Genomic DNA, 12,500 nt, shown 5'->3' with positions numbered 1-12,500 from the left:
GAGGCTTGGATGACAAGTGGGGAGAAATCCTTCACTAAAACGGGCCACAGGCGAAGAACAACTTATGGTCAAGTCTGACAGTGGGTCCTGACAGTGGGTCCTGACAGTGGGTCCTGACAGTGGGTCCTGACAGCGTGTCAAAAAATCCACTATCATCAACGGGTTTCGAAAGGCTGGACTGCTGCGTGTTGGGCCTTTAATGAATGAGACTAACAGTGTGGGGCAAGAGAAGGCAATTTGATGTCACTTTGTACGAGTTTTGACTGCTTGTTATCAATTATTTTCACTATTTATTTTTGTTACAAGCCGTGTTTCGTTAAAAGGCTGTATAAAGTTAATTTGTTTCAATGTACCGGTAGGCACCTGGCTTATAGACATGTTTCAATGTACCGGTAGGCACCTGGCTTATAGACATGTTTCAATGTACCGGTAGGCACCTGGCTTATAGACATGTTTCAATGTACCGGTAGGCACATGCGGCTTATAGACATGTTTCAATGTACCGGTAGGCACCTGGCTTATAGACATGTTTCAATGTACCGGTAGGCACCTGGCTTATAGACATGTTTCAATGTACCGGTAGGCACCTGGCTTATAGACATGTTTCAATGTACCGGTAGACACCTGGCTTATAGACATGTTTCAATGTACCGGTAGACACCTGGCCTATAGACATGTTTCAATGTACCGGTAGGCACCTGGCTTATAGACATGTTTCAATGTACCGGTAGGCACCTGGCTTATAGACATGTTTCAATGTACCGGTAGGCACCTGCGGCTTATAGACATGTTTCAATGTACCGGTAGGCACCTGGCTTATAGACATGTTTCAATGTACCGGTAGGCACCTGGCTTATAGACATGTTTCAATGTACCGGTAGGCACCTGGCTTATAGACATGTTTCAATGTACCGGTAGACACCTGGCTTATAGACATGTTTCAATGTACCGGTAGACACCTGGCTTATAGACATGTTTCAATGTCCTGGTAGACACCTGGCTTATAGACATGTTTCAATGTACCGGTAGGCACCTGGCTTATAGACATGTTTCAATGTACCGGTAGGCACCTGGCTTATAGACATGTTTCAATGTACCGGTAGGCACCTGCGGCTTATAGACATGTTTCAATGCACCGGTAGGCACCTGGCTTATAGACATGTTTCAATGTACCGGTAGGCACCTGCGGCTTATAGACATGTTTCAATGTACCGGTAGGCACCTGGCTTATAGACATGTTTCAATGTACCGGTAGGAACCTGGCTTATAGACATGTTTCAATGTACCGGTAGGCACCTGGCTTATAGACATGTTTCAATGTACCGGTAGACACCTGGCTTATAGACATGTTTCAATGTACCGGTAGACACCTGGCTTATAGACATGTTTCAATGTACCGGTAGGCACCTGGCTTATAGACATGTTTCAATGTACCGGTAGACACCTGGCTTATAGACATGTTTCAATGTACCGGTAGACACCTGGCTTATAGACATGTTTCAATGTACCGGTAGACACCTGGCTTATAGACATGTTTCAATGTACCGGTAGGCACCTGCGGCTTATAGACATGTTTCAATGTACCGGTAGGCACCTGGCTTATAGACATGTTTCAATGTACCGGTAGGCACCTGCGGCTTATAGACATGTTTCAATGTACCGGTAGGCACCTGGCTTATAGACATGTTTCAATGTACCGGTAGACACCTGGCTTATAGACATGTTTCAATGTACCGGTAGGCACCTGGCTTATAGACATGTTTCAATGTACCGGTAGGCACCTGGCTTATAGACATGTTTCAATGTACCGGTAGACACCTGGCTTATAGACATGTTTCAATGTACCGGTAGGCACCTGCGGCTTATAGACATGTTTCAATGTACCGGTAGGCACCTGCGGCTTATAGACATGTTTCAATGTACCGGTAGGCACCTGGCTTATAGACATGTTTCAATGTACCGGTAGACACCTGGCTTATAGACATGTTTCAATGTATCGGTAGGCACCTGGCTTATAGACATGTTTCAATGTACCGGTAGGCATCTGGCTTATAGACATGTTTCAATGTACCGGTAGACACCTGGCTTATAGACATGTTTCAATGTACCGGTAGGCACCTGGCTTATAGACATGTTTCAATGTACCGGTAGGCACCTGGCTTATAGACATGTTTCAATGTACCGGTAGACACCTGGCTTATAGACATGTTTCAATGTACCGGTAGACACCTGGCTTATAGACATGTTTCAATGTACCGGTAGGCACCTGGCTTATAGACATGTTTCAATGTACCGGTAGGCACCTGGCTTATAGACATGTTTCAATGTACCGGTAGGCACCTGCGGCTTATAGACATGTTTCAATGTACCGGTAGGCACCTGGCTTATAGACATGTTTCAATGTACCGGTAGGCACCTGCGTCTTATAGACATGTTTCAATGTACCGGTAGGCACCTGGCTTATAGACATGTTTCAATGTACCGGTAGGCACCTGGCTTATAGACATGTTTCAATGTACCGGTAGGCACCTGGCTTATAGACATGTTTCAATGTACCGGTAGACACCTGGCTTATAGACATGTTTCAATGTACCGGTAGGCACCTGGCTTATAGACATGTTTCAATGTACCGGTAGGCACCTGGCTTATAGACATGTTTCAATGTACCGGTAGGCACCTGCGGCTTATAGACATGTTTCAATGTACCGGTAGGCACCTGGCTTATAGACATGTTTCAATGTACCGGTAGGCACCTGCGTCTTATAGACATGTTTCAATGTACCGGTAGGCACCTGGCTTATAGACATGTTTCAATGTACCGGTAGGCACCTGGCTTATAGACATGTTTCAATGTACCGGTAGGCACCTGGCTTATAGACATGTTTCAATGTACCGGTAGACACCTGGCTTATAGACATGTTTCAATGTACCGGTAGACACCTGGCTTATAGACATGTTTCAATGTACCGGTAGGCACCTGGCTTATAGACATGTTTCAATGTACCGGTAGACACCTGGCTTATAGACATGTTTCAATGTACCGGTAGACACCTGGCTTATAGACATGTTTCAATGTACCGGTAGACACCTGGCTTATAGACATGTTTCAATGTACTGGTAGGCACCTGCGGCTTATAGACATGTTTCAATGTACCGGTAGGCACCTGGCTTATAGACATGTTTCAATGTACCGGTAGGCACCTGCGGCTTATAGACATGTTTCAATGTACCGGTAGGCACCTGGCTTATAGACATGTTTCAATGTACCGGTAGGCACCTGGCTTATAGACATGTTTCAATGTACCGGTAGGCACCTGGCTTATAGACATGTTTAAATGTACCGGTAGACACCTGCTTATAGACATGTTTCAATGTACCGGTAGACACCTGGCTTATAGACATGTTTCAATGTACCGGTAGGCACCTGGCTTATAGACATGTTTGAATGTACCGGTAGGCACCTGGCTTATAGACATGTTTCAATGTACCGGTAGACACCTGGCTTATAGACATGTTTCAATGTACCGGTAGGCACCTGCGGCTTATAGACATGTTTCAATGTACCGGTAGGCACCTGCGGCTTATAGACATGTTTCAATGTACCGGTAGGCACCTGGCTTATAGACATGTTTCAATGTACCGGTAGACACCTGGCTTATAGACATGTTTCAATGTACCGGTAGGCACCTGGCTTATAGACATGTTTCAATGTACCGGTAGGCACCTGGCTTATAGACATGTTTCAATGTACCGGTAGACACCTGGCTTATAGACATGTTTCAATGTACCGGTAGGCACCTGGCTTATAGACATGTTTCAATGTACCGGTAGGCACCTGGCTTATAGACATGTTTCAATGTACCGGTAGGCACCTGCGGCGTATAGACATGTTTCAATGTACCGGTAGACACCTGGCTTATAGACATGTTTCAATGTACCGGTAGGCACCTGCGGCTTATAGACATGTTTCAATGTACCGGTAGGCACCTGCGGCTTATAGACATGTTTCAATGTACCGGTAGGCACCTGGCTTATAGACATGTTTCAATGTACCGGTAGGCACCTGCGGCTTATAGACATGTTTCAATGTACCGGTAGGCACCTGGCTTATAGACATGTTTCAATGTACCGGTAGGCACCTGGCTTATAGACATGTTTCAATGTACCGGTAGACACCTGGCTTATAGACATGTTTCAATGTACCGGTAGACACCTGGCTTATAGACATGTTTCAATGTACCGGTAGGCACCTGGCTTATAGACATGTTTCAATGTACCGGTAGACACCTGGCTTATAGACATGTTTCAATGTACCGGTAGACACCTGGCTTATAGACATGTTTCAATGTACCGGTAGACACCTGGCTTATAGACATGTTTCAATGTACCGGTAGGCACCTGCGGCTTATAGACATGTTTCAATGTACCGGTAGGCACCTGGCTTATAGACATGTTTCAATGTACCGGTAGGCACCTGCGGCTTATAGACATGTTTCAATGTACCGGTAGGCACCTGGCTTATAGACATGTTTCAATGTACCGGTAGACACCTGGCTTATAGACATGTTTCAATGTACCGGTAGACACCTGGCTTATAGACATGTTTCAATGTACCGGTAGGCACCTGCGGCTTATAGACATGTTTCAATGTACCGGTAGGCACCTGCGGCTTATAGACATGTTTCAATGTACCGGTAGGCACCTGGCTTATAGACATGTTTCAATGTACCGGTAGGCACCTGGCTTATAGACATGTTTCAATGTACCGGTAGACACCTGGCTTATAGACATGTTTCAATGTACCGGTAGACACCTGGCTTATAGACATGTTTCAATGTACCGGTAGGCACCTGGCTTATAGACATGTTTCAATGTACCGGTAGACACCTGGCTTATAGACATGTTTCAATGTACCGGTAGACACCTGGCTTATAGACATGTTTCAATGTACCGGTAGACACCTGGCTTATAGACATGTTTCAATGTACCGGTAGGCACCTGCGGCTTATAGACATGTTTCAATGTACCGGTAGGCACCTGGCTTATAGACATGTTTCAATGTACCGGTAGGCACCTGCGGCTTATAGACATGTTTCAATGTACCGGTAGGCACCTGGCTTATAGACATGTTTCAATGTACCGGTAGACACCTGGCTTATAGACATGTTTCAATGTACCGGTAGACACCTGGCTTATAGACATGTTTCAATGTACCGGTAGGCACCTGCGGCTTATAGACATGTTTCAATGTACCGGTAGACACCTGGCTTATAGACATGTTTCAATGTACCGGTAGACACCTGGCTTATAGACATGTTTCAATGTACCGGTAGACACCTGGCTTATAGACATGTTTCAATGTACCGGTAGGCACCTGCGGCTTATAGACATGTTTCAATGTACCGGTAGGCACCTGGCTTATAGACATGTTTCAATGTACCGGTAGGCACCTGCGGCTTATAGACATGTTTCAATGTACCGGTAGGCACCTGGCTTATAGACATGTTTCAATGTACCGGTAGACACCTGGCTTATAGACATGTTTCAATGTACCGGTAGACACCTGGCTTATAGACATGTTTCAATGTACCGGTAGGCACCTGCGGCTTATAGACATGTTTCAATGTACCGGTAGGCACCTGCGGCTTATAGACATGTTTCAATGTACCGGTAGGCACCTGGCTTATAGACATGTTTCAATGTACCGGTAGGCACCTGGCTTATAGACATGTTTCAATGTACCGGTAGACACCTGGCTTATAGACATGTTTCAATGTACCGGTAGACACCTGGCTTATAGACATGTTTCAATGTACCGGTAGGCACCTGGCTTATAGACATGTTTCAATGTACCGGTAGACACCTGGCTTATAGACATGTTTCAATGTACCGGTAGACACCTGGCTTATAGACATGTTTCAATGTACCGGTAGACACCTGGCTTATAGACATGTTTCAATGTACCGGTAGGCACCTGCGGCTTATAGACATGTTTCAATGTACCGGTAGGCACCTGGCTTATAGACATGTTTCAATGTACCGGTAGGCACCTGCGGCTTATAGACATGTTTCAATGTACCGGTAGGCACCTGCAGCTTATAGACATGTTTCAATGTACCGGTAGGCACCTGGCTTATAGACATGTTTCAATGTACCGGTAGGCACCTGCGGCTTATAGACATGTTTCAATGTACCGGTAGGCACCTGGCTTATAGACATGTTTCAATGTACCGGTAGGCACCTGCAGCTTATAGACATGTTTCAATGTACCGGTAGGCACCTGCAGCTTATAGACATGTTTCAATGTACCGGTAGGCACCTGCGGCTTATAGACATGTTTCAATGTACCGGTAGGCACCTGCGGCTTATAGACATGTTTCAATGTACCGGTAGGCACCTGCAGCTTATAGACATGTTTCAATGTACCGGTAGGCACCTGCGGCTTATAGACATGTTTCAATGTACCGGTAGGCACCTGCAGCTTATAGACATGTTTCAATGTACCGGTAGGCACCTGCAGCTTATAGACATGTTTCAATGTACCGGTAGGCACCTGCAGCTTATAGACATGTTTCAATGTACCGGTAGGCACCTGGCTTATAGACATGTTCGGCTTATTTATGTACAAAATACATATTTCTTTATAATTCAGTGGGTGCGGTTTATAGTCCAGCAATTACAGTACATAGTAAATCTTCAGTTTACTCCCCCTGTAACGTGTAGTGTGTGGTATAATGTACTAATCTGTATCAAATCAAATTGTATTGGTCACATATACATATTTAGCAGATGTTATTGCGGGTGTAGTGAAATGCTTGTGTTCCTATAGCTCCAACAGTGCAGTAATATCTAACCATTCACAACAATACACACAAATCTATAAATAAAAGAATGGAATTAAGAAATATATGAATATTAGGACGAGCAATGTCGGAGTGGCATTGTACTGTACTAAAATACAGTAGAATAGAATACAGTATATACATATGAGATGAGTAAAGCAGTATGTAAACATTATTGAAGTGACTAGTGTTCCATTATTAAAGTGGCCAGTGTTCCATTATTAAAGTGACTAGTGTTCCATTATTAAAGTGGCCAGTGATTCCATGTCTATGTATATGGGGCAGCAGCCTCTAAGGTGCAGGGTTGAGTAACCGGGTGGTAGCTGGCTACTGATGGTTATTTAACAGTCTGATGGCCTTGAGATAGAAGCTGTTTTTCAGTCTCTCGGTCCCAGCTTTGATGCACCTGTACTGACCTCGCCTTCTGGATGATAACGGGGTGAACAGGCAGTGGCTCGGGTGGTTGTTGTCCTTGATGATCTTTTTGGCCTTCCTGTGACATCGGGTGGTGTAGGTGTCCTGGAGGGCAGGTAGTTTGCCCCCGGTGATGCGTTGTGCAGACCGCGCTACCCTCTGGAGAGCCCTGTTGTTGCGGGCAGTGCAGTTGCTGTACCAGGCGGTGATACAGCCCGACAGGATGCTCTCAATTGTGCATCTGTAAAAGTTTGTGATGGTCATAGGTGACAAGCCAAATTTCTTCAGCCCCCTGAGGTTGAAGAGGCGCTGTTGCGCCTTCTTCACCACACTGTCTGTGTGGGTGGACCATTTCTGATTGTCAGTGATGTGTACGCCGAGGAACTTGAAGCTTTTCACCTTCTCCACTGCGGTCCCGTCGATGTGGATAGGGGCGTGCTCTTTCTGCTGTTTCCTAAAGTCCACGATCAGCTCCTTTGTTTTGTTGACGTTGAGGGAGAGGTTATTTTCCATCCCTCACCTCCTCCCTGTAGGCTTTGTCGTCATTGTTGGTTATCAGGCATGTAACTGTTGTGTCATCTGCAAACTTGATGATTGAGTTGGAGGAGTGCGTGACCATGCAGTCATGGGGGCTGAGGGGGCTGAGCACGCACCCTTGTGGAACCCCAGTGTTGAGGATCAGCAAAGAGGAGGTGTTGTTTCCTACCTTCACCACCTGGGGGCGATCCGTCAGGAAGTCCTGGACCCAGTTGCACAGGTCGGGGTTCAGACCCAGGGCCCCAAGCTAAATGGTGAACTTGGAGGTTACTGCGGTGTTGAAGGCTGAGCTGTAGTCAATGAACAGCATTCTTACATAGGTATTCTTCTTGTCCAGATGGGATAGGGCAGGTTGCAGAGTGATGGCGATTGCATCGTCTGTGGATCTATTGGAGCGGTATGCAAATTGGAGTGGGTCTAGGGTGGCAGGTAAGGTAGAGGTGATATGATCCCTGACTAGTCTCTCATATCACTTCAGGATGACAGAAATGAGTGCTACGGGGGCGATAGTCATTTAGTTCAGTTACCTTTGCATTCTTGGGTACAGGAACAATGGTGAAGCAAGAGAAGACAGCAGACTGGAATAGGGAGAGATTGAAATATGTCCGTAACCACTCCAGCCAGCTGGTCTGCGCAAACTCTGAGGACGCGGCTAGGGATGCCGTCTGGGCCAGCAGCCTTGCGAGGGTTAAAACATTTAAATGTCTTACTCATTTCGGCCACGGAGAACGATAGAGCAAGGCCACGTCGGGTGGCACTGTATTATCTTCAAAGCGGGTGAAGAAGGTGTTTAGCTTGTCTGGGAGCAAGACGTCTTTGTCTGCGACATGGCTGGTTTTCCCTTTTGTAATCCCTGATTGTCTGTAGACCCTGCCACATATGTATCGTGTCTGAACTGTTGAATTGCGACTCCACTTTGTCTCTGTACTGTACTGATGTTTTGTCTGTTTGATTGCCTTATTCCCAGTCACAATGTCATGGTTAAATGCTGTGGTTCAGTTTTGTGCGAATGCTGCCATCTATCCACGGTTTCTGATTTGGGTAGGTTTTAATTGTCACAGTAGGAACAACATCTGCTATACACATCCTGATGAACTCAGTAACCGTGTCCATGTATACGTCGATGTTATTCTCAGAGGCTACCCGGAACATATCCCAGTCCGCGTGATCAAAACAATCTTGAAGCATGGATTCTGATTGGTCAGACCAGCGTTGAACAGTCCTTACCATGGGTGCTTCTTGTTTGAGTTTCTGCCTATAGGAAGGGATGAGCAAAACGGAGTCATGATCTGATTTGCCGAAGGGAGGGCAGGGGAGGGCCTTGTAGGCATCCCGGAAGTTGGAGTAGTACAGTCAACGTGTTGATAAAACTTCGGTAGCATTTTCCTCCAATTTGCTTTGTTAAAATCACTCCACAAAGCCGCGTTAGCTACCACTCCACAAAGCCGCGTTAGCTACCACTCCACAAAGCCGCGTTAGCTACCACTCCACAAAGCCGTGTTAGCTATCACTCCACAAAGCCGCGTTAGCTATCACTCCACAAAGCCGCGTTAGCTATCACTCCACAAAGCCGCGTTAGCTACCACTCCACAAAGCCGCGTTAGCTATCACTCCACAAAGCCGCGTTAGCTATCACTCCACAAAGCCGCGTTAGCTATCACTCCACAAAGCCGAGTTAGCTACCACTCCACAAAGCCGCATTAGCTACCACTCCACAAAGCCGCGTTAGCTATCACTCCACAAAGTCGCATTAGCTATCACTCTACAAAAGCCATGGTCCTGTGCTACCTGAGTATCTCGGTGCCAGAGTGGTAGGGTTAGGTTTAGGGTCAGGGTTAGGTTTAGGGTCAGGGTCAGGGTTAGAGTTAGGGTCAGGGTTAGAGCTACGGTCAGGGTTAGAGTTAGGGTCAGGGTTAGAGCTACGGTCAGGGTTAGAGTTAGGGTCAGGGTTAGAGTTAGGGTCAGAGTTAGGGTCAGGGTTAGAGTTAGGGTCAGAGATAGGGTTAGGGTCAGGGCTAGGTTTAGGGTCAGGGTTAGAGCTACGGTCAGAGTTAGGGTCAGAGATAGGGTCAGAGATAGGGTTAGGGTCAGGGTTAGAGTTAGGGTCAGAGTTTGGGTCTAGGTTGCTAGGGTTACGGTCAGGGTTAGAGTTAGGGTCGGGGTTGCTAGGGTTACGGTCAGGGTTAGAGTTAGGGTCAAGGTTGCTAGAGTTACGGTCAGGGTTAGAGTTAGGGTCAGAGTTAGGGTCAGGGTTAGAGCTACGGTCAGGGTTAGAGTTAGGGTCAAGGTTGCTAGAGTTACGGTCAGGGTTAGAGTTAGGGTCAAGGTTGCTAGAGTTACGGTCAGGGTTAGAGTTAGGGTCAGAGTTACGGTCAGGGTTAGAGTTAGGGTCAGAGTTACGGTCAGGGTTAGAGTTAGGGTCAGGGTTACGGTCAGGGTTAGAGTTAGGGTCAGGGTTGCTAGAGTTACGGTCAGGGTTAGAGTTAGGGTCAGAGTTAGGGTCAGGGTTAGAGTTAGGGTCGGGATTGCTAGGGTTACGGTCAGGGTTAGAGTTAGGGTCGGGGTTGCAAGGGTTAGGGTCGGGGTTGCTAGGGTTACGGTCAGGCTTAAGGACGGTACCTGTTTGAGTATCTCTGCGGAGGTCCGGTAGGAGCAGTCAAACAAGATATAGAACTCTTTGTCTTTCTTCATCTCCTTCAGAAGAGGTCTGGCATCAATCTCTCCAGGTGGAAGCTGCCGTATCCTGATCTTCAGGTTCAACTTAGACGGAGCCTTGATCAACTCCTGCATCCGCATCAGACCTGTGGAACACAACATATCATACCATATAGTATGGTTAGACCTAGTAGTTCTATACTGGAGAACTCTAAACAGTATCTCTGCCTGAGATTGTACCCAGCTGAGGTTCCATGGTTGTACCCAGTTGAGGTTCCATGGTTGTACCCACTACACAGCTGAGGTTCCATGGTTGTACCCACTACACAGCTGAGGTTCCATGGTTGTACCCACTACACAGCTGAGGTTCCATGGTGATACCCAGCTGAGGTTCCATGGTTGTACCCAGCTGAGGTTCCATGGTTGTACTCAGTTGAGGTTCCATGGTTGTACTCAGCTGAGGTTCCATGGTTGTACCCAGCTGAGGTTCCATGGTTGTACCCAGCTGAGGTTCCATGGTTGTACTCAGCTGAGGTTCCATGGTTGCACCCACTACACAGCTGAGGGTTCCATATTCATATTTTACCCAGGTATTATTTGCGTTTCCATCCCAAATGGCGCCCTATTCCCTATATAGTGCACTACTGTTGACCAGGGACCATAATGCATTGCACTATGTAGTGTGCCATTTGGGGATGCAACCATTGTGTCTAAATTAAACTTTCCTACATGCAATAAGAACAATGACCACAGATTCATCTTGAAGAACTTTGTCTCGGTCTCTCACTTTGTCTCGGTCTCTCACTTTGTCTCGGTCTCTCACTTTGTCTCGGTCTCTCACTTTGTCTCGGGCTCTCTGGCTCTCACTTTGTCTCGGTCTCTCACTTTGTCTCGGTCTCTCACTTTGTCTCGGTCTCTCACTTTGTCTCAGTCTCTCACTTTGTCTCGGTCTCTCACTTTGTCTCGGTCTCTCTCTCTCTCAATTTCAATTTAAGGGCTTTATTGGCATGGGAAACATGTTAACATTGCCAAAGCAAGTGAAATAGATAATAAACAAAAGTGAAATAAACAATCAGTAATGAACAGTAAATATTACACTCACAAATGACATATTACGTATATATACAGTGTTGTAACGATGTACAAATAGTTCAAGAACACAAGGGGAAATAAATAAACATAAATATGGGTTGTATTTACAATGGTGTTTGTTCTTCACTGGTTGCCCTTTTCTTGTGGCAACAGGTCACACATCTTGTTGCTGTGATGTCACACTGTGGTATTTCACCCAATAGATAGGAGAATTTATAAAAATGTTGATTTGTTTTCGAATTGGGTCTGTCTAATCTGATGGAAATATGTGTCTCTAATATGGTCATACATTTGGCAGGAGGTTAGGAAGTGCAGCTCAGTTTCCACCTCATTTTGTGGGCAGTGTGCACATAGCCTGGTCTGCCTACAGTAGCCTCTCTGAATAGCAAGGCTATGCTCACCAAGATTTTGTTAATTTGGGATCAGTCACAGTGGACAGGTATTCTGCCGCTGTGTACTCTCTGTTTAGAGCCAAATAGCATTCTAGTTTGCTCAGTTTTTTTGTTAATTACTTGACACATTGGAAAGAATTATCTTTTGTTTACTCATGATTATGTTGGGTCTTTGTGTGTATCTCTCTGTGTGTGTGTGTGTCTCACTCACTCACTTAGAAGCCCGACCAATGTCGTGGCATCCATGTTGGCTCAGACCAGAGAACCAAGTGAAAATCTGTTGCCACTTAGAGAACAGATGGTAGAGACTGGGTGACTACTGGTATGACACACAACAAGCCCCTCATATAAAACGATGCACCACAGAATTAATAGATATTTATACAGTACATATCTCAATGGGATAAACACTGATTACAGTTTTTTCCAACTGCTTACACACAAAATCTTTTCATGTCACACGATTTTTGAAACCTCTCACTCAAAGTGCAAAACTACACACCAAATATCCAAAACCATAAGCTATTTCTCAGCCTTTGACTCAGTTGTCAATTGCATAAAACACTTT

At 45.9% G+C, this 12,500-nt stretch overlaps 1 protein-coding gene across 1 annotated transcript in view; it reads right to left on the bottom strand.

Moving 5' to 3' along the window:
* grik1a (glutamate receptor, ionotropic, kainate 1a) overlaps positions 1–12,500 on the bottom strand; it is a gene marked incomplete at its 5' end in the record, with an annotated part of 86,272 nt that overhangs the window by 66,902 nt on the left and 6,870 nt on the right. The window contains 1 exon segment of the mRNA XM_031809406.1: positions 10,413–10,594. Within this exon segment, the coding sequence (XP_031665266.1) occupies positions 10,413–10,594 (182 nt within the window).

This window comes from Oncorhynchus kisutch, linkage group LG29 (genome assembly GCF_002021735.2).
Source record: "Oncorhynchus kisutch isolate 150728-3 linkage group LG29, Okis_V2, whole genome shotgun sequence".
In the NCBI taxonomy this organism is placed as follows: domain Eukaryota; kingdom Metazoa; phylum Chordata; class Actinopteri; order Salmoniformes; family Salmonidae; genus Oncorhynchus; species Oncorhynchus kisutch.
Note: the sequence above shows the minus strand (reverse complement) of the source record. Positions and strands in the feature narration are given on the sequence as shown.